Source organism: Falco biarmicus, chromosome 4 (genome assembly GCF_023638135.1).
Source record: "Falco biarmicus isolate bFalBia1 chromosome 4, bFalBia1.pri, whole genome shotgun sequence".
NCBI classification, from domain to species: Eukaryota; Metazoa; Chordata; class Aves; order Falconiformes; family Falconidae; genus Falco; species Falco biarmicus.
Window position 1 is genome coordinate 72,079,129 of NC_079291.1, and position 25,961 is coordinate 72,105,089.

General features: G+C 37.7%; 1 protein-coding gene across 27 annotated transcripts in view; it reads right to left on the bottom strand.

Moving 5' to 3' along the window:
• Window positions 1–5,277: 5,277 nt before the first annotated feature.
• RBFOX1 (RNA binding fox-1 homolog 1) overlaps window positions 5,278–25,961 on the bottom strand; it is a 918,501-nt gene continuing 897,817 nt past the window's right edge. For 14 of the 27 annotated variants that reach the window (XM_056338126.1, XM_056338139.1, XM_056338152.1 and 11 more), the window contains 2 exons: window positions 9,217–9,292; window positions 5,278–7,918 (listed from right to left, as the gene is read on the bottom strand). In XM_056338126.1, coding sequence (XP_056194101.1) covers window positions 7,796–7,918; window positions 9,217–9,292 — 199 coding nt within the window. In that variant the 3' untranslated portion in view covers window positions 5,278–7,795. Of the gene's footprint in view, window positions 7,919–9,216; window positions 9,293–21,369; window positions 21,423–25,961 lie in introns of all 27 variants that reach the window. The other 13 variants (XM_056338143.1, XM_056338145.1, XM_056338129.1 and 10 more) reach the window with 3 other exon arrangements.

Here is a 25,961-nt window from a genome sequence, read left to right on the forward strand (position 1 = left end):
AATAAAAACTGCCAATGAAGCTGCTTTTCAGCCTCCCAGATAAAACTATTTTTTCCCCTCTCGCTTGCCATTTTTCCCGAAAAAAACTTTGTTTGCCTTTTATCTGTGGAGCAACAGGGCTCCAGATCTTTCAAGTCTGTGATGAAACCTCAGTTACACAGTTCACCAGCTGAATCTATAAATTAACGTCTGTATCCCTAGGCCATCACTCTTCTCAAATAATAGGAAGCTGGATCATTATCATTCCAGGTCAACATCAAAAGTCGTGTCCAAGAAGATGTGAAATGGAGCTTCTAGAAGAATAAAGGTAAGGACAGCAGAGGCACTCAGACTTGCAAGTGCAACTGCTCACTTCACAAAAAAGCTGGCAATTCTGTGGGAGGCAAAATCAAAGAGAGGTGGGAGTGTTACAGCCATGATCTTCCATGCTTTCTCAAGCATTGCAGAGCTGAGATTCTCACCTCTCATTTCACCATTTAACAGATTTTTTTTTTTATTTTATTTTTTTTTTTTTATAAATCAAGCACTTCACAAACTTGAATCCCATTTTAATACCCCTGGTAAATCTTCTAAAGCCTCCCTCCTAGGAATAATGTTCTGCTTTCTGCTCTATAAACCACCAGAAAATCTGTATGTTTCATCTTTATTCTATGGCAAATACCTTGAACTGAACATCCTTTGAGAAAATTTGTGTGTCGTTGTAAGCTTCCAGCCTGAGAAACTCTTGTTTTGGGGGCCTACACCAATGGGCAGGTATAAATCTTGGCTTAAAACAAAGATATACTCTGCTGACAATCATCATGGAGGTCCAGATGGTGGACTCTTCTTCCCTACAGTGAAAGTGCAACCCAGTTTCTGGTTTGTTATTGTGATCCCTTTCCACCACTCACTTTCCATTGTTATGCAATAACCTCCTTCTGTTGGGAAGCAAGGACAAAAAAAAGAGGTTAAACTATGTCCCCCACCATGGTCTTGAAACTGTGTGGCCTCTCCCATGACATCCACGCACACTGCAGTGCTCAAAAACATCCTTATTTTTTCTTAGGACAGGAATCAAACTCCTGAATAAATCAGGAATTACTTTCAGTGGAAGACCTATCTCTAAATTACATTTATGCAACTTGTTATTACATTTCACATGAAGTATCAGAGGGGATTATGGGAAGTAGGATAGCATCTACCGTAGGTATCTATTTCCCATAGAAGCCATTAGGACAAGTTTATTAGCCCATTGTGGTTGTAAATAATGAATTCAATTCAATATTTGGGGTTACCTGGGGTTTAAATTGGTACTGATCTTAGTCTAATGTTTCCAATTTCAGGAATTGAAACACATTACTATATGCCTTTGCCAGCATGCAAAATGTTAATCTTGATAGATTACATTAATCTTTTCAGAGAGCACTTTTTACTCCACTTATATTTCAGGATCTTAACTCCTCAGCGTAAGGATGCTTTAGCTCTTTATATTGAGAACACTGCACATTTATTTTAATTGGATAACTGAGCTTTTCTGCTTACTGAGCTGTCTGCCTGACATTTGCGAAATGCAGCTTTTTTTTTTCCCCCAACATAACCTAACTGTTCATTTTTAGAAGGCCTGTCATCCAAAATGCAGAACCTAATCCTTAATTAGTTGTCATATTTGTTTAGATGTTATACATCATCCATTGGACTGAACTGTTTGGTTTACTGTCCTTTCATAATGCCTATTAAATGATTATTTTTGCATTCACTTATGTTTTATTTAACAGGTTTCCTATGTCCTGAACTCCTGACTTACAGGGTTTTTGCTAAGGAATGGAATCATTACCTTGGCCGGGCATGCAGGCTGCCCAGGCGATGCACGGGTAAATCAAAGCCAACAGAACGCCAATGAAACCCAGCCATAAGTAGCGCGGAGGAGCAGGCTGGAGTGCTGTGAAGTACATCAGACACAACAAGCTCTTCTCCCGTTTGGATTTTCAGCTCTAAATCTATTTTTGAATCAGGAACCTACAACAAGGCGACCTGTCTCACGGGAAAGAGGACACTTCAATGCCATTCCACCCCGGTAAGCAAGAGGTGGGGTCACGGAGGCATGGCTTTTTCACTCTGACTGATGCAGAACACAGATGGGAATCCAGGCCACAGTCCCAGCCAACTGACTATTGAAGAAGTGTTTCTCAATGACTAATTATTTATGTAAATTGGTAGGTTTTTACAAAAGGACTGAGAATGACTTGACCCAATATACATGTGGCGGCTACATACTGAGAAAAAACATTCCTGTATTCAGTTGAGCCAAAAGATTTTTAAAGCCACCTCCCACATACATTTGTAAGTGCTTTTTGAACATGGTTTCAGTGGGCAATCACGTCCACCTCCCCTCTCACCCAAAACTGTTATTCTTAGTACCCCTGCCTACCTGAGTACTGCAAACCACATAACCCACGCTCACCTACCTTGGGCACCCTGGTAGGACACAAGATAGGAATCTGAAAAGTTTGACATCTACTATAGAGAGCTAAACAACAGCTGAATAGGAGCTCCTGGCCCTGAATGCTGCCTAACTGGACACCTAAAATTACATTGATGTTTCTAGGACCCTTCGTGGATAGAATTCAAAGTATCTGCTCTTCATGAATTGGATAATCTGCTTGTTTCATTGCTTTGCTGCGTGGCAGGAGTTGTATCCCAGCCCGCTAAGGCAGGCGGTGAGACGCTCAGGCAGTCACATCACTGCCTCAGCTACCCTGCCACTGCGTTACACTCATCCTTTTTTGTGCAGACACAGGAAAGGTACCCACATACTTAAATACAACCCAGCATGAAACAGAAACCTTTCTTTTCCAAGTAAGAAAGTAAGGATCAGCTCTTGGATCTAGAAGTACTTCTGATCTTTTTCCTGCCTGTGTTAATCTCAGCTTTACCTCATTAAGAGAAAAGATTCAAGTTGATGATACACTGACATATACTGCCCAGATCTTTTTGATCCCAGCCTGTGTCCACTGTGCTTTTTGCGAAGCGCTGCAAGGCAACTATTGGTATGCAGAGCACTAGGGAAGTGCTGAAGAGGCATGAAAGCGGCCAGGGAACAATTTCCCTTTCAGACAGAAAGCAAACATCTCCATTGCTGTATGAATCAAGTTACGTGTTGCAAAGACTCAAGTTCCAGCCTGGAAAGACTTGGCATAAAGCTTGTCTTATACTGAGAGGTGAAGCGTATGCCCTTTAGGAATAAATTAAGGATTATGATAAACTTTTATAATACTGGAAAGCTGACCATTTTTGATGATGCTTTCATAAAGTCTTCGAAGACCTCCCCAAATCATTGTTTCCCTCTGATCTCACCTCCCACTCAAATCTTCTCTTCCTACTGAAACAATGTGGCTTTTCATATTTTTTTTTTTTTTTCTTCTTCTCTCCCCTCCACCTACCAAAATGATGATATTTCAGATCTCCTTTAGGGAGGAAATCATTTGCACAGCCTTTTTTCCTCACACATCCATACTGTAAAACTAAAAAAAAATAATGTGGCAATAGGAACATGTCAACCTTGCAAAACAGCACTTGAGGTAAGAAACAGCAATGTGGCACAACAGCGGTTCAAACAAAGACAAAGTTCCCACAAAGGTAAAGGATATTAAATTCTAGTTTACAAACTTAACATTTTACCCAAATAGGAAGCTAATGAACAGCCTGAGTGCTCTTCGAGATGATCAAGGAAAGAATAATACAGGACATGGTATACAGGCATAGTTCTAAGATTTCCTAAAAAGATGCAATCTAATCTCTTCTAGACAATTAAAGCTGTATTAGAACTTTAAATAATTGGAAAAAATACCCTGAACAGCTTACTGCATTTTCCTTTCCTTTCCTTTTTCCCCATGACGCTGTGCTTATTCTCTGGCCTATTGCTCAATAGAGACAAAGTTTTTATTAATTCAGCACACATTGGCTACCTGGCCAAGAAAGGAAGCACTACTGCATTAAATCATAAATAATGATGCCAGACAACAGGCAGATGAATCCACCCATGTGAAAATTATGTGGTGTTTCAGGTTCCCTGCGCACATGTGTGTATGTGTCCCACTCACAGTTATCCGTTCATATGCTTCTCGCCTTCCCTCTGTCCACATCTTACTCATCCAGCCACCAACGGCAAGACTGTCAATACCCCTCACGCATGGCACGGAGGGGAATGCACCTGAACATTCAGTGCTCATATAAAGATGGAAATTAAGCATAACATAACACCTCCCCACCATTCCTGGCAAACATCAGGATTTCTTCTCTTTACCTTCCCAGAAGGTAAAGATCCGAGCACTTTTTAGAGTAAACCTTGCTGCTAAACTGCAAAAAATGCTTTACTCAATCCCTTATCTTCATGTCTTGCCTTTGTCTGGTAAATGACAACACAACAAAGAAGAGTGCCATAATTCTATCGGCATGCACGTGACGCGATGAACAGCACATTAAACTCCTCAGCCTCATCATGGCCTGCTGGACTGATGGGTAAGGTTAGACCTACAAGTACATCGTCATCTCTCCTGGGGCTTGGATGGCAAACTGGGCAGGGAGCCTTCTGCAACGGTCATCTTTCCTTCCTCCCCTGTACGTGAAGGTGCACAGGCAGAAGCTGTCCGTGCAGACAGCTCACCGGTGGGTCAGCTCCCACCCACTGCGGTGGTGGTGTGGGGCCGGCCCGGAGCAGCAGGCACGGAATCACTGGTAAGGGCTCCCCCAGCACGGGCACCCCTGGGCAGCCCTTGGCTGAGCTGCTACAGGTTCCTTTCTCCTCCATACTCCTGCAATCCTCCTAGGCAAAATGTCCTATTAAAGCGTGGTCAGTGTGGAAGATGCCCTTTTCTCTTCCTACAAGCAAAATCAATTCTTCCTCATGCGTCATGCAGCGTTGCCTGAAAAGCACACCTGACCCTGGATAAGCCTTGCCTTCGCGGAGAGCACACCTTCACCCCAGCCCCGCACTGAGCCTCGCCCTGGCTGGAGCGCAGCAGCCGCCAAGGCTGGCCCCACTGCCAGTGTCGCCCCCTGCACACATGGACACAGACATGCAGAGCGGCCCCTCTTGCTGCCCCCACCTGCGCTCCCTGGGTGGGCACTGACCCCGCCAGGCTCCCAGCACCCGTGTCCAGGCAGCCAGGGAGCCGCGGTCCTGGCCAACGGGACACCTCCGGTACGCGCGCCGCGTCCGGTACAGGTGCTGCAGCTGCTGACAGCCCTTCGACCAACATTGTGAAAAAGAAAAGCAAAATGACTTTGAACACCAACGTATTTTTACCTTTTCAGACTAAGCTTTTATTTTGATATTACAAACCATTTTTCTTTATTCACAAATCACGGTTGTGATATAAACACTAATTTCTAAAGACAGATATACACATTTTCTGGGTTTGTAAGGGTGTTTTTTTTAAATCTGTTTAGAAGTCACTATATTCCACATATGGTAGTAATAATTTTTTTCATAATTCATATTATCAGTAGTTATTTATATAAGTGAAAACATTCCCAATATATATTGTAAAAAAATTTCAAATGCTTTTCTTACATAACTATTTCAGACATACATTATTTTAAAATAACTACTAGGAGTACTGTAGGAGCTTTATAAACAAAATATCTTCTAATATGGGCTGCACCCTCAACCTTTCAAGATTATTTTAATAGACTAAAACGCCATATAATCATTTGGAGAGTGGGAGTTGTAAAGCCATATCATGAAAATCAAAACTGCAAATAAATTCTGTTATTCCCCACGTTAGATATTTTGTGTGTGCAATTCCAAAAAAGATGTATCATCCACACTTTGAATTGGAAGCCTAACATTTGGCAAACATTTTTCAAGTTGCTTTTATCATGGTGTTTAAATGAAATAGACTTTTTTTTTTTTTTTTTTTAAACAGGAGGCTTGTTTTGTATCTCTTATATAATAACTGTGAGGATTGAACTCCTAATAAATTTCAGTTCATTCCCTCACCAGTATAAATACATGTTACTGCCCCATGTTTCATTGATTAATATAGTCTCTTTCTCTCTCTGTTTCAATTTTAAAGTTAATTTATTTTTCATTCTTAGATATAAATGCTACAGAAACTTTGTTTTCAAATCTTGTGAAACTTTATTGATGGTTATTGTTCAACTGATCATACTGCATGCACATACGATGACAAAGAGAAAGCCTGATCACAAACACTTTTTTTAAAGCAGTTGTTATAGCAAGTTGGCAGGTTCACAGCGGTGAGTTGATAATTTACTAAGGTGCTTGCCAGTAGGCACGCACGTTACACATGAGGATATAACTATCTGCAGCAAAACTGTAGCAAGACAGTCTTCTGCTTTATTTATTTAAATACAAAAACAAGAAGACCCGTGACAAACACCCCAACTTAGGTTAACTTGTAAACAGGACAACATGGAAAGAGTCCAAACATATGCACAGACAAACTGCAATTTTTCAACTATGCCTGAAACTGCCACCCAGGCGTCTGCTGGGCTGCGCCTGCCCGAGACCCTGACAAGCCGCCTTCTCCGGTCAGTGCTTGGTCAGAAGAAGGTCCATCTTTTGTCCCAGTTGAAAAGTTGTCTCGGGCCCAACATTCAGCAAAATGGCCTTGGTTTGGAAATTAAATAGGGGCGAGTCGTCACGCCTTGAAAAATTGCAGATTGTTTACACGACACAGTCATGTTTCAAAAAGTACCAAGCTGATGAAAATACCATGATTATCTCTACTCAATGATTGCAATACTTGTAAAATGCTTATATAAATCTGAATATGATTATCATATAATTCCATAAAAATGATACGTCTGTCTCTAACAGTTGGTCTACTAGGCTAAATCTAAAGCATCATAGGCTGTGTATTTCTAGAACTTAACAACTCCACTGCACGGATGTAAATTTTATACATTTTTTTACTGGTACAAAGAATTTAAGTTTTTATTACTTTCTTTTTTGGAAAAAAAAGAAAAAAATAGAAACAGTGCTTTTTTCACCTTTTTATTATTGTTTTTTTCCCTCCCATAATATAAAAGTCAGCAATGATATCAATAATTTATTTTACTGGAAGAAATATAAAAAGAATGCTTGTTAATGGTCTAACTAGCAGGTTTTGCCTAAATAACTAGTTATGGTTAAATAGCTGAATACTGCCTGGTGGAATGCTTTAAAAGGGTGCCTTCGGACAGCTTTTAATCCGATTTTTATGTACATGTGTCGAGGAAGCACCCCTAATAAGAACATAACCTTTGGCTTTGAACAAACAGTGAATAATTTAAGACAGGTGATATATGATAGTTGGTGCAGTGGGGCCCCTTTTTGCTTCATTAATTAATATTTTAGCCAAACCCCATTCCCATGTCCCCAATTTCCCCCCTCCCTCCCTCTCATAAACTAAAATAAATGTAGATGCAGAAAAAAATGACTACTGTAGTCACTTACACTCTTACAAAACATGTGATAACCCCAATAGCTTAATATTCAGCATATATAATTCATTTACATGATATAGCACTCTTGATTGTGGCCCTAAAACAGTTTTTATTCATATCTAGCAGCTTTCTAGATCAACCACAAAAACTTCTACAGCCAGCAATCAAACTACGTAACCTTCAGAAATTAAAGACCCACAATATTAAAATACACAGAACAAAATATCTGAGGTATAAGATAAAAAATGTAATTTTTCCTCTTTTTAGAGTTGCTAAAATGATGCACTACTGCATGTATTGCAATACCCAGGCCTCGGAAAGCTTCCTTTTTCCCCACATTGGAAGGTTTTTATGGTTTTGTCATTTAGTATGGAGCAAAACGGCTGTATCCCCCTCGGTATATACTAGCCTGTAATGAAGAAAGAACGAGACCGACATCATCAGCATGGCTCCTAGTCTTGGCATCAGTCAAGGGTGCAAAAGCATTCTGAAACAAAGCAATTTGATGGATTGTTTTTTAAATTTACTTTTTTAACAACTAGATTTGCAATTTCATTTGACATGACTACTGCCCCATCTTAAAAGGCAAGCAACGTTCAGAACACCCCACAGCTGCAGTGCCAATGCAATCCAAGGTCAAGGGAAACTACTTAAGGTTATTTTTAATCCAACAGACATTAAGCAGAAGCATGTGAATAATGTGTCCGATTCCACTCCTGAGGTCGGGGAAAACTAAGCGCACTCATCTAAAGACAAATTCTAGCCTACGCTGAAGATTATATGTGTGTTTCCTTCCTTAGAAACCAGGGAAAAATTAACAAAAAATAATCTCTCTCTTCCATGGAACTTGTTAGCTAATTTGCTGCTCTTACACAGAGCAGAAAACAGAAGATAACTGTCTTTATTTTACCGAACACTGAGGAAAATGAAAACTTCATTTCTTATTTCTGTGCTAAGGCTCTAGAGTCTCAAAAGCAGCAGATAATTATGAGTTGCATTTATTCAATGATTGAAATAAATGCTCTGTAATATTTGGATATGGAGAATGGTCCTTTTTTTAATGCACAGAAAGTCATCCATCTCCAATGCACTTCGGTTAAACATACATTTTCTGCTGCTCTCTTGACAGATACAGTTCAGTGCCAAAGGCATTAACACGCCTGATAAAAACAAAGTTTCAATTCCTGCCACGTAGGTTCTCTCCTTTCCCTTTCCCACTCCGATCTTCCCTCACTTTGTGGCGATTTTTTTTGGGGGGGGGGAGTGGGTGGGGGGAAGGGGGCAGGCAGCTACCATTTTAGACATTAATTATAATCAAGAAGAAGGAGAAAAATGCAGTCAAGTTTTGAGCTGACTGACAGAAGCAGCCTGAAATCTTTGGCACAGCTCTTATAATATAATTTTTGGTGTGACTTGAACCTGGGGGCTATGTAAATGCAAGGCAAAAAAAAAAAGAAAATATGGTCTGCATTGACAATGCATTCCGTTAGTGATGGATTTAATTATCAAAATGACTAATTATTCCATTAAGGTAAGTGCTCAGCTAGGTGATACTTGCAAAATTAGAAATATAATAACTTACATGCAGTACATTGCCAAGAAATTAAGACATTTATCAAGTTTACTGGGAGGATTAATGTGGCATTTTAGCTGCCGTTAGCACAAGAGACAAATTCAATTAACTAAAAGTGAGAAGATGTCAACCGTGCTAAGATCCAAGCAGAGAGCGAAGCATGGGGAGACGGGGAAGAAAGCGATGAGGAAGAGGAGGAAATGATCACTTACCACGGCACCAACGCCGTAGGTGGCTGCTGGAGCAAGTGTGTGGTGGTAGGGGTCTGCAGCATAAACTCGTCCGTAACTGAAAAGAAAATAAAGTTTAAGATTAATGGGGGAAAAAAAATGTTAAAGAGAGATATTAGCAATATTAACAAAATGGTTGTGATGAAATATTTCATTCTATCCAAATTCATTACAAATAAACTCATTTTCCAGTTTCAAAAGCAATATCCTTTGGGAAATGTCAAGGTTACAAATAACAATAAATGTATAATTAGCTTTACTAGACTTTTGAGAATCAGCATCAGGCTAAGGGCAGTGGCTGTAGCACAATGGCAGGCATGTGGTTTCAAGGAACGTGCTTATTGCACATTCCTGGTCCTTCTATAGAAGACACAGAGCGTCATCCTAACCCATGGCACTGGGACAGCCCAAGTCTCAATTTTCAGGCCAAGTTCTTGCTACAACCAGGCAAAGACAGTGATGTGAAAATCAGATTTTTGTCATTTCACCCCATAAAAAAATCTTTTTTAAACTACTTCAAAGCTTCTTTATGTTTACACCTGGTCAACTTGCTGGCCCAGTCCTCCTCCTCCCCTTCACATACGTAGCTTTGCTTCACAGCCTGAGTCTGAACGCAGCTACTGTCAGTGAGATGGACATGTCAACTAGACACAGGTTTCACTGAACGTGTCTAACATTTTTTCCATAATCAGAGAATTTCCATTTGGTCTCAGGTGCTCACACATTAAAACAAAAGCAATCTTGAAATTATAGTGGTGTCTTGCATAGGAGAGCTAATGTAGTAAACAAGTTAAGTTTTAATAATACTCTTGATATCTCTCAAAAAATAATTAGTTTTTAGCCTTATGGGAACAGTAACCCCAGACTGGTCTTAATTCTGTATAACTACCTTATATTTCAGATACAAGTACAAACTTACATTTTTTTTTTGAAAAGAGGACAGTTGTCCTATTTTATTATCATGCATTTGCTCCTTCACAAGCGGAATCTGATTAACGATTTTAGACAATCAGCTGAGGGATAACTGAGAAAGGAATGTTCCCATGGCATATGCAATCCTCCACCACCCACTACTGTGGGTCCTGGATGTGAGGTAGAGAAAAGGTCCAAATTATCTGAGCTAGACATTCCTACCTACCCAGTGACATCTTCAAGGAAGGAGCAGACATTACCATAGACAAGATAGTCTTTGATTCTCCACTCACTGAGCCAGCATTTGCAGCAATGTGAGGCATTCATTGTGTGTGGAAATGCCAGTAAAGCACCTGGTGGGACAGCTGTGCTAGCTAAAGGCAAAAGGGTGCAAAAGCCCTGCAAAGGCAGACACTGTAGTAAATGTCTCTTACTCTCTGACCAAGCCGAGGTCACAGATTTGCAGAGGTTATATGCTTTTCCTGCTCCAATGATAAATACCTACACATCTCGATGAAAAAAGTAGAAAAACGTTCAGTAAACTTCAAAATTTAAGTTGATTGATATTCGGTATTGTGAATAAGCCATTTTTTCCAAGCAGCAGCCTAGCATTTTAAGCAAATGTGAAGCCTAGAAAGTATTTTATGGCAAAATCTGGATGCTTCGCTACAGAGTACAACCATAGCAGCTGAACACCTTCAGTTGTACTGTCTTGCTTACTTAGTAAATTCAACTTTCTACAACGGATAACACACTTAAAAGGAGTTAATTATTAAAGCTACAAAAGTCCCTCAAATTCATCAATGTGGGCTCTATGTCTTACCCCACAACTATGTTTACTTTAGATTTGGGCAGCGAAGTCCTCATAGCTATCAAAGAGTGAATATCCAGGGGAAGCAGCATGTTGGGCAATCACCTTCTTTAACACATGGTCTTAAAGCCAGGAAAATACGTGTAAAACACTTGTATAAAACATATCAGGTCCTCTTTTGCATCCAATATATTGATGAGTTAAGGATTAAATTTTTATATCCATTTAAATACTCTGTATCCATGAATACCTGTCTTTGGAAATTAGCCAAGGCCATTAACAACAAAGGAACCAGGCTGTTCCCACTGGAAAAAAATGGAAGGAAAAATAGCTGACATCAGCCTATTTTGGGAAAACGACACTTGGTGCTCCTTTGAGTTGGAAAGGGAGCATAAGAGTTCTTTAAGCAGGTTTCTCACTGACTGACCACATACTCTGGAGTCTCTTTGGTTGGAAGAACTTCCACAAACCTCAGCCTTGGTAACCCTCCACATTGGGATGTGCACATTACAATATTTAGAGATTTAAAATACTTTAGCTTTGATAGTAGCCATAACAGGTCCTCTTATGTCTTGTTCATCTACACTGAAGTGAAGGAGACATCTCATTTTCCACTGTATGCCCATTTTTAAGGTCTGAGAACCCATTTTAAACATCATTATAATTTTAATTCTCTCAAGCCAAACCTCATTCAAACAGTACAGAAACATCTAGAAAGGAAAAATGATTAATTTAAAGCTAGCCCTGTTTCCAGCACTATAAATTTCCCTCACGACCCTAGCAACATGGAGGAGGAATTGCATGTACTATTATTATGCATGCTTTAATGTCATGACTATTATTTTTAACGCAATGGGAATCAGTGTATTTTTTTTTTCCTGATTAACTGGTATTACTACAATACTGAGCAAGGACTGTAAATTTAGATCTGTAAGAATTACATTAGTTTTGGTGTCATGTAAACCATTAACTACACTGGGACTTGGTGAGTTTTTTGTTTCCACTGCTCTGACCCACTTCCTGCGGCAGGGCTGAATTTTGACTCCACACTGCAGCCTGTTCCTGCAGCATCCTTTGCTGTGTCACAATGCCCCATAAAACTGAAAGGCAGGGATCAGGTGGCTTAAATGCAAGGGCCGCGCACAAGGAAGGAGCAAGCCCAAACACCTAGTGCTCAGGCTTTATTAAATTATATTTAACCCAGCTACTGAGGTAACTAGCAAGTTTACAACTCTGATGTAATAAAACATGATGCTAGTAGTATTTTACATAAATCTGGACAACTAAGAGGAAAATATGGATAAACAAACACATTAAGCGATTTCAAAATAAAAAAATACTTTCAACCCAGTATTTACTTTTGAGTACATTTTTATCACTCTTTTGCCAAACTAGTAATAACTTACTGTCAGAACTTTAATTTTTTCATGCTACTGTGTAAACTATGTTTCTTCCTTAAAATTAAAGTTATGAAGTAATCCTAATGTGAAAATTCTGACCTATGTTAATCCTTGCTCCTTAAAAAGAATGTTTTACATTTATATTATAATGCTGAAGTTTGTACTGTGATATTAACATAAAAATGCTATTTCAGAATTAGCAAAGATTATAATCTTGTTAAAATAAGAAACACTTCTTCCTTTTCTTTTACAGGATATTGAAATTCCACTTGAACAAATGCGCACAATGTAAACATAAAATAAAATAAAATGTACACAGCATTCTTCCAAATCTTCTGTAAAAGAAAATAAAATATATAAAATTGAATTGCAAAATTCTTATTCTTGCTCCCTCCTAAGTGTACTTGAGAAGTGTAAGCACAAACATGGAAGAATATATTTCCAAAGGGGAGTGAATACATGCTCAGATATTATCTGGGAAAAAAAATGCATTGAAATTCCTCTGTGATGAATAGACTTTTTTTTTTTTCTCCTCAGGGTGACCTCTACCTTCAGAATATGATGGTTTTATTATGATTAATAAATTTCATTTCCACAGAGGAAAGGAACAGTGTCAGCTTAAACTTAAAGCAAGTGGGTTTCTTTTTAAATGCTAATTTTTAAACACGCCCTTGCATGACACCAAATTTAGAAGCTCAGAAGGTTAGCAGAATAGATTCTGATTTCCATGCTGAAAATAGTAAGAAGGATTTAAACTATATTGTCACACTGAAAATCAGTAAGCTAGTTCAGTCACACAGTCATTGGTTCATTTATTCGCTATTATGCCAGCCTGCTTATTTCTCATTAAAATTAGTGGCGTTTTAAAGCTTTGTGATAATTTACAGTGGAGATAATAATTCAAGGATTAAACAATTACTAAAATTTAGGACATGAAAATGGCAAAGTATTTCGAATAAATTAATAGCCAATGCAACGATCTATGTATTTTACAGAATGTTTAATCAATGTATCAAAACCAAAATGTGCACTCACAAAGTCTTGCCTAAGAACACATATGATGAACCATTTTGATGCATCACTAATTAGAACCAGGTAAGTTCTGCTATTTTCCAGCACATCTGGAACAAGTTGGAAACAGGGGGAAAAAAATTGTATTTGCTAGCATTTTGTCACCACACTGGCACTGGTTCTTCAGCAGCTAGACTAACAGCTTACGGGGAAGTAACTGCGGGGAAAAATGAGTGTAGCTGTACTAACCGCTGTAAATGTAGCTGTAAACCATCCACCAAAACCTCAGTTCTTTACTCATGCTACGCCTCAATTGCTTCAATCATTTTCAGTACAGGGTTTAAAATTGCTAAAATACTACATAAAAGCGCACGTTTTTTTGTCCACTGCACAAATAAAGAGGGTTAAAAGTGGTAATTGATTGTGACATTTATTTTAGTAAGCCCTTGAAATTTAATCTGTTTAAATCATCAGTAGCAGGTATTGATGAAGTCTCTAAAATAGGGAAAGTATATGCCTCTCTAATTGTAATTACCATTTTAGGGTTTAAAGTTCTTTGGTACTATGGCTGTATTTCCATTACAACTAGGGCAGGCAGTGGAGCTCTGATACTGGAGACATTTGGAAGCTCCTTGATAACATACATACTACAGGGTTTAATAACAGCATTAATAAGGAAAAATTACAGTATAAAATATGAACCATGTTAATACATTTTACTCAAGTGAATTGAGAACTACAAAAGGAGAATTTTAAACATGATCTTATTTTTTAAGAATATGATGCACAAATTTTCTGATCACCATATTTCCCCCCATCTTTTAAAGTCTACATGTTGCTAGAAGAACTATAGGAAATGATGGATCTGTTTTAAGAACTCTAAAAAGGGAAGTTAAAAACCTGGTACTACCTCAGCTGAAACTAACTCTGATCTAATTCCCCACCTACTTGCAATGCTAGAAGCGAAGTGTACATATCCCTGGAAAGATCATATTTCTAACTTTTCCACAATATTATCCATCCTTTACTAGCTTGGATTGTAATTGAACAATCAAGCAATAAAAATGCTCCTTCTTCAGACCTGTATGTGTTGAATCTTCAACCAGAAGAACCTTAAATGACTGAAATCCTTGTACGGACGATTATTACTACATTTCACAAAAAGGCAGCTGAAGGAGCGAGACTTGGCTAAGCACGAGGAGGTCCAGCACTCAGTGCTTTGTGTTCCTGCCCTGCTTGTTCACCCAGAAACGGGCACTACGGCTAGCTGTGCCTCTTGCCAGTAGCAGGTGGCATGGGACAGGCAAGCCCCATCTCCCCTCTGTCGGCTCTTAATGCAGAATTGCAGTAAAATTTCAGACAAAGACATGAAGATTTTAGTAAAGAATTGGAAGGAATACAAGGAAAGCAAGATTACCTGGCCTTATCCAGATAAATGATTCCAGTAACTAACATCTTGCTCTTTCTTTCGGTCACATAACTACAGCGAGGCCAAGCAGCAGCAGAGCTCCCACCTGGTATGCACACCAGTTACACCACGCTGAGCAGTGTTTCACCTCAGTGGGTCAGCACTGCGCAGCAATGCTAGTCCTGTAGCTTAAAATTCTTTACTACATTAGGATGGGATCTACTTATGGTGTTCAAAGCGTGAGCGACCAATTGGTTTATTTTCTTTTGGATATCAACACTGAGCAACTTTAGGCATTTCAGTCACCCAAAAGACCAACAAGTCTCTATCTTTCAGAAGGCAACAAGGAAATAGGAGTATCCTAAGTTTTTTACTTAAGACCAAGGAAAATGGTTGAAATCTGCTGATAAAGACAGTTTCCAGTCATTTTCCTCAATTGTAAAGGTTAAGAACACTAACATTTTCTATGGAAAGTTTTAAATGTGCAATATCAAACCCTAAGATCATTCTACAAGGGAGGACCATAAAATACTTCGCTGCGTATCACCTTCCTCTTCCACGACCGATAATGCTTCACAGATTTGTGATGTGGAGCAGAGAAAGAACTGGGAAGATGTTGTAGAGACAGACAGCACAATGAAACAGTGAAACTTCAAGGTATACTGCAGTGCTGAACTCCTCTAGATCTTGAAAGCCATGAGGGATTTGCTATTAGTATAGTATTCACATTCCTAAGTTTTCAGAGCTGAAGAAATTTGACCACAGTCTACCATAGGGATAAGGTGATAATAAAAGATTTCCACTAACAGTTCTTCATAAATACATCAGCCTCTACGTTCTCCTGCAGGTTGGAGCAAGAAGAAACTCAAGCCTATTCAGATTTTTCTGCATGCAGCGATGAATCCCAAAGTCTTGACTATTTACTTACTTATGTCACATCCAAATTCGGCCGGTTAATTTTCTCGCTAACTGATAGGCATGTTTTGCAGAAATTCCGGTCATTGATGCTCAGATCCTATTTTAATTTTGATTTGTGTAGGCCAGCCTGTAGCTTCTTTTAAAGTCTGTTAGATGTTTACAGCAAACCAAAGTTGAGCTACCACCTTATTAAACATGTAAATAAATATGATTGGAATTGGCTAATATGCAGAGATACAGAAGTGCAACAAGCAGCAGCTTCCCTCTGAGCTGATGCTGTGGAACAATCCCAGGGACAGAGCTCACCTTAGAAACTTTCACTCAAGTTTCAGTCTTGCTGTCTGGATTTGCATATGGAAGGATTTCAGTTGATGTGTACTTAAAAACCTAACATAATTCTATGCTAAAACCACCTGTCTATATAATCTTTATCTAAGAAAGTTAGATTTTATATAAACTTCATTAAAAAAAGCCACTGGGGAAACCGAGGCTTGCCATCAGGTGACACCTAAACCCAGCTGTATTACAATGAAAACCGAGTATTTCTTTGATATGTAAAGCATTTTCCTATTACTATTGCTATTATATTTTGAGGCAATACACCTTCAATGAATTTTTATCTATTTCAATAATAAATATACTGGGTTCTTAGTTTATTAAATTTTAAAGCAGCATTTTGTGCTTGTGCGTAAAGTTCTGTAATATACGATCATATTATTTTTTGTTTAATATTTTAAATGCAATATGATAATCTCAAAATATTAAAACTGAATCCTTGTGTATTTAATGTACATGCATATAACCATACATACATGCACACACACAAACCACCTTTTGTTTGTACTATTTTCAGTCTATCAGAGAAAAAAAAATCTGGTTACTTCATTAAAAAACCCAGTACAGAAGATACACACATGCTTATACGCACTTGTTGAGGGCAAACACAGATTATTCACTATTTCTGTTATCAAAGGAGCTTCACATTGCAAATCCTCCATTTACAAACCACAGAACCTCAGCTTCACTTAATCTTGTCATGTTGTCACATTTGACTAGCCATGCGAACTGACCTAGAACTGTAAGCACCAGGAAGGCAAGCTGTCAAAGAGATAATGACAAAGATGCCAAAAAGGGCTGCCAGTGTTTTCACTGGGTGAGAAAAAGGAATTAATCAAACTTCATGAAAGAAGAACAGAGGATAATCAAAGTGTTTACTGATTTTTATCAACTGATCCAATGGCCGAACATCTTTACCACACAACTACCAAGAGCAGTAAAATCTGTAACAAATGGAATTCCATATAAGCAACTATTTACAGAAGCAGTAAACACAAGTTTAAACTGCCAACATAAAGGACACTTGAATTTATAGAAGAAGTTTTATAGTGTGCATTAGCACAACATTTTCTAGTCTTTCCAGAGCAAAAACTTCAGTATCTGCTATTTTTCACAGGGAGAAGCAGTACAGCCTTAAATAAATACTTGCAGAAAGACCTCACAGATTCTCCTTGATCTTCATTTTTTATTTTTTCTGATTAGTGGAAGACCATAACATAATAATAAAAGCATCTCATAGAAAATGGTTATTTTCCCAGTCAAATTGCTTCGTGAAATGAAGTCAAACCCATAGGCAGCAATACTAAAAGGGAAGAACCTCTCACAGCCAAACATATGTCTTCACACAGTAATTCAAAAAAGGCTGAAGGAAACATCTCTGAAACTGCGTTCTTCCAATGAGTTAGAAGTTTGGATGGTTTGGATGTATGTACTTCTCGGAAAATCCTTTGAAAGAGCATATCCTGATCAGTATCACCTAACAGACAATATGAATAAGTCAGTGAGATGTATGCAAGCATGCACAGCAAAATTTTGACCAGCTACGATTACTTATGCACCTAAGCAGAGGTCCACCACACCTGGCACCTTAACCATCCTAAGCACTTTGTCAAATATTAATTTTCTTTTAAATAAGTACCTTCAAATTTGCTGTTGTTTCATGAATTAACTTTGTGGTAGTGTTAGTGCTGACAGGTTAACTAAAGTACCCAGGAAAACTGCAATGATTTGAGCGATTGCATTTGTTAAAAATTGCCAATATTCTGTTCAAACTATTTGATAGTACAAACTCCAATGTTTGCTTCTTTAAGCCGCCTGCTTTTAAAAAAAGCTTTTCCTAGAGTTATCAAATTAACCTTTCAGAATGTTTAATCTATTTTGGAGGCTATCTTTCTCCAAATGGAGGTCAATAACTTAATCTAAGACTGTCAACTTCTAAAGCTTTATAACGTATTTCTTTTGCACACACACACACACACACACACACACACACACAGAGTCCCACCTCCTGGGGATGATTCTGCTCAAATATGTAAATAAATACAGTCACAATTGGACAGATGTTATATCTACTTCCACCATGTTTCATTCCAAATTCAGGTTTATAAATACACTTGCCTTTCTCTCTGTTATTTCAAAATCATAAACTGCATATAAGCCTGGGAGAAAAATAATACCAAGCATGCAGCTGCACTTGTGTTTGTAGATGGAAGTTGGACAACATTTAAAAATTGGAGAAAGAAAGAAAGAGTGAGATAAATACAGGACAATGATCCTGTCCCATATTAACTCAAAAACCATAAAATGTAATATGCAGGTACATCTGAGGATGTGCTTGGAAAAACACTACAACATAGCGTTTTCTTTACAAACTGTGAATTTTGACCTTACAAAACCTAACCCCCCCCCCCCCAAAATCAAAATTATTGAGCACTGATTTGAAAAAAAAACAACAAAAAAACCCCAACAAAAAACAACCCCAAACCCTGCTTAAAATGCTAAAGATTCAAACCATGGGTTTATTCTGTGTCTCATTCTGATTTATTAAGAGCCTGATAGGACAAGTTGACAAATTGACCATTGCCCCCATCAGCCAGCAACCTCAGGATTCATTCTTCCCTAATGTAACTATTGTCAGAGATTTGCTTCAGAGATCCTTGTTAAAATTCCATCACAAAACTGATGGGCGGTTTCCAATACTTCCTCTACCTCTGTTCGAGTTCAGATCTGTTTGCAAACTCTTTAATCATGCCTGCCAGTGAAGATCTAACCCAGAAGCACAGAATGTCTCTTCTGAAGAGTAATTATTTTCAGCCTCAGAATGCACTGGATGCAATCAAGAGTGAAATATTATTTAAATTTCCCATGGAAGGATCTCCGTCAGACACTTGGACAGGTTTTCTTTATACAATGTGCATGTAAGAAGAGATACACATAAATACATAGAAATGTGTATATGGACATGCTATCCATTCGTTAACACATTTATTGATTCAAGATTATTTTATTCCCAAATCAGAAACCACATCATGTGGCTGAGGGCTAAGTATCCTCTGGCAGGAATGATAAATTATTAGGAAGAGTGAATATTACCAGCACAATCAACCAAGACCTCCCATTTCCATTTGATGATAAAGTTCCAACCAAAAGTTTACGTGTTGTATTATTATTATTTGAAATCTACAAACACACACATTCTTTACAAGGAAACAATACAAACATACATATACCCACATTTCAAACACTGAGCGTATTATCAGTATCTTCAATTTATATCAATTTTACAAACACAGTTGAATTACTGTAATTGAGTTTAGGAGCACTAAAAAAAGTACTATAAAATTTTACTGTAGGTGTTTTGCATGCATCTGAAAAACCACAGAAGGTTACCTTTGGTTCTAAAAGTTTATGTATCTCTATATATGCTCCATGTATTAAAACATAAAACATCAGATAATAAATTAGTTGAAAGTCAACTTACAGATTTGAAAGACCGTACGCAACTTTGGCAACTTGTACCACAGGAGTATGGGCCAAAGAATTTTTTTTTTATAAAGCCAAATGTCCGTTAATTCTACGACTAAAGGTTAGGTATACAAGAAACAGAAGACACAGGCTTTCATTAGCTTTCTCCCTCAGATCATATCACAAAAAAGGAACCTACAGTCACCTATGATGGATACATTTATCATATGGTCAAAAACGTATCTAAAAAAAGTACTGTTGTTGAATTAGTTCAACAGAGGTAATTGACTGGTAAACTGAAAAGTTTTAGTAAATATACACAGATATCCATTTCCGTCTGTGTAAAGTTCATTGAATTTACTGATAAATAAGAGCGCTATATTTTTTACTAGAATTCCAAAGTAGTGATACATGGAATGTGTGTAATATAGTCTTGGACACTTGAATTGTACCTGAATTGCGGGGAGGGGAAAGTGTTTCTTAGAGAAATAATTATTGCTTAGAAGGGTTCACTCTGCAAAACAGGAACTTGTTTTCAGGACAAGAAAAATATTAAAGACCCCATGTCTATCTCAAGGATTCCATGTTAAAAAAATAGCTAAAATAATTAGATTTATTCTTACTTAGCAAGGCCTAGATTTATCAATTAGTAGACTCCCTACTACAGCTCAATAATCCAGAGCTGAGTAGGAAGCACAAGTGAAACAATGAAAGCCAAAATCCAAGTCTAGTGAGTTCAAGGAAGTGTCAAACGCTGACTTCTCCAAATGTATTCTCTTAATGATTTAGCACTTTGAAAAATCTATGTTAAATGAGATTTTTATTACAGAAGAACTTTTCAGATTACCACCAAAAATTCTATGGCTAGCATACAGATCATTACAATTTTTGAATATTTTGGCTTTAGCTATGATCTTTTTCATAAATAAATGTTCATTTGTCTCTGTGTAGGTCACTATGGCATGAACAGACAACTCTTCACCTTTCATTCATTCCTGCTAATGTAAAATGCTATAAATAAAAACTTCTTAATACTGACATTTTGTGTCACACTATACATATACCCTTTCATCCTTCCATACAAGCAGCTTCTACGAGCTCAGTGGATTTTTTTGCATAACATTTTTGGCAGAATATGTCCCATCACTGTGACTATTTATTTTGGCTTTCGATTTCTTACGTAGCAACACAACACCATCCTTACCTGAGTTAAGACTAAGACTGTTCAAACTCTATTGCTTAAAAGAGAGAACATCCCTTGACATATTCAATATATTTATAAATGACCGTTACCTTTTATAAGCATCGTTCGTTCTTCTGTACCCACGGCTTACAACATGATAGTATATCAAGACTTTTTACTTACTAGAGAGTGATCCTCTGAAGACACAGACCCTCTCTCCCACTATCTTATCCATAGGATAGACTTTGTGAGTGCTTTAAGGTCTGCGGCACCCTTGTGGGCAATATTTGCCCCCAAAGAGTTAAAAAGAAAGTTGTTAAATCTATAGCACTTACAATGTCCTACATACATCTACTAAGCCTTTACTCTTTCCATTAGTTCTGTTTGTTTTGGCTTCTGGAAAGTCACAATCTCAATGGTACTGCACAGTAAGTTTTTATTAGAAGGTGTAACATATCCTTACTTACTAGGCCATATGATATTTAAACTGAAAATAAAACACCAAAGTCAGCAAAATAACCTAATGTCTTTTATATGGCAGAACCTATAGGCTGAAGCTATAAATTAATTAAACTATTCCAAAGATTTATACTATGGAGTTTCCTATGCTTTCTCTTACGATTAAATGCAGCATGTGAAAAAGGATATTGAGACCTGGATGGATGCATCAAGAAGTATCAATGATTGTTACCTGCAGAGGTGTTACAAGAAATTTCATCTGCTGCAACGAAGACGAATTGATTTCTGCAAGAGAAGATAAAATTCACAATACTGCTTGCTGACTGGGAAATGTGCTAGCTGCCAATTGACTTGATGTTTACAGATGGGGTAGGGTAAGGGTGCTTAATTTTAATGAATGTAGCAAGAAAAAGTGTTGACGTATTTCAGTACTATAGAGTTTATAAGGATCATGAGGTAGACATGCTGGGATCTTTTAAATGAAATAATGGTGACATTTGGATATGGACTATGTACAAACTCTTGCATTGGAAGCTTCATGTTTAGTGTTACAGATATGTCAATATATTTATGAAGTCTAATAAAAATAAAACAATATTTATACTGCTATAGATATTAAAGGGCACTACTGCAAAATATGTAAAAAGCGTTTTTTAAAAAAACAATTGAATTTACTTTGTGCATCTGAAAGGAGGATATTGAAAGTAAAATATTCTGCTTTTTGTATGTCTAATATGATTGCGATCAGAAAATGAATTTTCTGCTATTTATGAAAAAAATGACATAGTATATTCTCATATACTGTCATCCAAATACATAGAAAAGTCTTTTGCAGAATTAGGAGAATAAGCTAGAGATATGAGTAATTTAATATAAACCTTCTCTTGCAAAATTCTTTTTTAAACCAGGTAACATAAAAAGAGAATTGCTAAATACAGTAATATTTAAAATGCTGAAAACTTCATTACGGCACAAATCCTGATTTGATCTTTCTGAAGTCAAAGTAAACAGGATTTGGGTTGGTGGAAACCATGTTTAGGGATTAACATCAAATGACTCCTTTAAGTGCATATAGGCAGCTTCCTCAAATTATTTGAGTGCTGTGAAGGATTAGTAAAGAACCTGGGTGAAGTTTTAACGCTTGGGTGCTGTTTTACTCCAAATTGCATGTAGCTCCTCCAGCCTGCGCTGCTAGGCATGGTGAACAACCGAGGTTTCCTGGTTTGCACAGTTTTAATGCAAGAGTCTACCAAACAGAGCTAGAAGGAACTAGTTCTAGCTTGTACTAAGGACTGCCTGGAACATGGCGCTGCAGGACAATGAAAGCTCTGTCCAGCATTAAATACTCTGAAGATCCTAATGAAAACTGTTCCGTTCAGGAGCAAACGTGTCTTTGGGGTAATAAAACCTTGAAGAGTTAAGCCCCAAGAGAACAAAATCTATTTCTATTACTTCACCTCCAATGTGTTAAAGAGATTTGAAATTCTCATTTAGAAACCTGTGAACCTCGTCACTCAGAAGTTACATTTGGGGGCAAAAAACCCAACCACCACCAAACAAATAAGGAATCTGTAATCCATACTATAGGGACAGGACTGATTAAGATCAAAAGTAGTATCTGATCATTGCCTCTGCCCTGTCTCAGAGATACTAACACACTAACACAAAAACTGCCTTTTGGTATGAGTGAACTTGGTGATCAAACTGCATATTTCCTCATTTTCACTGGGATGTACAGACTGGTAGTTTTGCTCTTTATGTTGTCATCGGCAGCAATGTCACAAGCTAACAAGACCTACCTTGCATATGATGCTAAAGACATGAATTAAAAAAAAAAAAAAAAAAGAAGGGGGATACATTTAGCATTACAAATACAGAGCTACTCTGGTTTTCATAGGTAGCATAATTTGTCACTGTATTTACTGCTATCACCTCTTTTATTATCACCTCTTGTGATAATTCTATAGAGACAGTTAGACGCTTGCCTAAAAGGGATTCAGCCAGTAGCAATACAGACTTACCAGCTACTGTTTTATAGAAAAAACCTTTTGATTCATTTCTATGAAGTTATTATACTGCTCCCTCATCTAAATCAAAAGATCACTTTTCCTTAAAAACTGCCTGGGAAGTGGCTAGCTGAGAAACTCGTTTTCTTTATCTCTGTTCAGAAGGTTGGTTGTTACGGAGCTCTGAGCCACAGATACTCTATCTTCAGGTGCCAAAGCACAGAATTATCTGTAAGAATAATACGCTGGCTTAGTTACATACAGAAAGACCCCAGAACACGAACTGCTATTTGTCTTTTGGAATGACAGATGTTATTGAAACTGTTCTGAGATCTTACTTCTTATTACCAACTTTTGACTCATTACTTGTAGAAAACTAATTTAAAAAAAATTAGGCCAGAGTAATACCTATTTTAAAAATATCTACCATAAATGTTCCCTGTTACATTGCTTCGATTTACATAGGAAGATACTATTTTCCCTGTGTTTTGCTTTTGTAAAATTAATTTCTCAACTTCATAAATCAATTTTAAAAGTAAGGAGAAAATTACATATTGGTCAGCATTGTAGCTGCAAGAATTAAAAGACTAGGTGCTGGAGTTCAGTAAGTCAGTTCAATTTTTTATAATTAATTGGGTGTTATTTGTAACAATTACAAAAAATTGCTTAGTCCTTTGATGGCTTTAGTGTTTTTATATTTAGTTAAATTCTATGCTATTGTCTATGTAGACCAAGAGGGCGAACTGATAATCAGAGGTGTTGCTACACACATATATCACACCCGATGGCCAAGGCAGTATTATTCCTTACTGTGGACAACCCCACAGTTTGCAAAAGGAGTCCTCCTGAGTTAAATGACACTGTGGTGCATCTTATCCTATATGTCTTAAAGTACATGAGGAGCAGACCTGGACAAGGGCAGCTACCTACCAATGTCCTTGGTTGTTCCCTTTAATTTTATGCACAAGGCTTAAAAAACTCACAAGAAAGACACAGTGAAAATTCATGACATGTTTTAGGCTCTTATAATGTTCCTCATCACTGCTACACTTTCTATGGATTCAAAAAGGTACAAGAAACCTAAGTGGGCCCAACTTTATTACACAATAAGCCCTGCTCAATTATTACGATACGGAATTGCTTCTGTAATTTAATTTGTGTATTAACAGTGAAAGTATAGGACAAAAATTTTACTGCTCATCGTTTTCTGCTTTAGATGTAAAAGAACAGACATTTGAAATCCAGAAAACTTTTTTTTTTTTCCTTTTAATAAATTTATAAGAGTTGTTACTGGTTTTAAGGGAGATAAACAGAAGTATAAACTGAGAGACTAACATGACAAATACAGCGATCAGAATGTGCAGTTGGATATATTCAATCTGCCAGCTATTCGCACCCTGGGCTGGTGCCCCACTTGTGGGTGCTGGGGTGACACCCTTTGGCAGCCCCCACTCGCCGGTGGGACCCGGCCAGCGCAGGTCAGGGAAATGAGCCTCTGGGAGCCGGACTGGCTACCTTCCACCTCAGCAGCTATTTCCCAAGGGCAAACACTTCTGCATACTATTACTTCTTTCCAGCCTATGTATCATTTTCTTATTCCTTCTAGGAAATTGAAAACTACCACAGATTTTTACTAGTATGGTAATAAAGATATTTTTAAACTTGGGAAAAAGATAACATTTGAGGTATTTCCTGAATTCAGACAGAAACAGAAGGGGAGGACAACAAAATATTAAGTGATTTAGATGCTTTTTCTTACTTTGGGGTAGTTATTGAACCTGCATTACCCCAATTTTGAAAAGATTCAAATATGTTCTAAATTCTTCCTCTCTATTCCCCACAGACACTTTGGCAGGCCCCTAAACTGACATGACCCCCCTATCAGTTTTAGCACCTATTTCTACCCAGCAGGTCTTTTGCATACCCAGTACATTAGGTGCTTGCTTTCTCTCCCCTGGATGCTGTTAGTTTGGTGAAAACAGACCATACTGCAGCATAAAACTGGATTTTTTTTTAACTTTTTTTTTTTTTTTTTAAATCTTTAATCACTAGAGTCCAAGCCTTATCCTCACTATGGCTGTTTAACATACAGAACTACTTCTGTGAAGAAACCCGTCATTGAGTTTTTACTGCTTGCTACCCTGCCCTAGGAGGATGCAATGTGTGGTAGAATGGAGAACAACTTTAGCTTTAGCTTTAGCTTTTCACCACCCCCTGGCAGCATTTCCACTTCATCATCTTTTTCACAGGGTAGCCTGAAAAACAAAAAAGCATGATTTTTGCCGTGTATCTTTCTGTACTGCACTTTTTATTATGGGAGACCTTTTATTAAAAGAGCCTTGATTAGCAATGGTAGGGCTTATGACCTCAGGAATGACTTTTAGTCATTATTAAAGTAATAATTCATATTTATGGACAGAGCTTGCACTGTAAAACCAAATATTGTTTGAAAGTTTTTGTGATGGCATGAGGTGGGCAGGAAAAGTCCAGCTGCCAGAATCCAACCCATGCTCTGCGGCATCAAACTTCAAAGAGCATAACGAAATATTTTCAGGTTCAACTTTATCACCTGACTAAAAGTAGCCTGTTCTGTGTTAAAGCAGGCTACTGAATTGAAAGACTTAGATAATAAAATATCAAACCGAAATATTTAAGCAAGTGAAGAACAGGAATTTAAGTGAAGCTTAACTAAGGTTTTTCATTACATACACTATTTAGTGAAAAATACTACTGATTACAAATTACTTCGCTAAATGTTGCATAGCCACAGAAATTGGGCCTTCTGGACTATTCTCCCCCACCCCACCCCCAATACCAC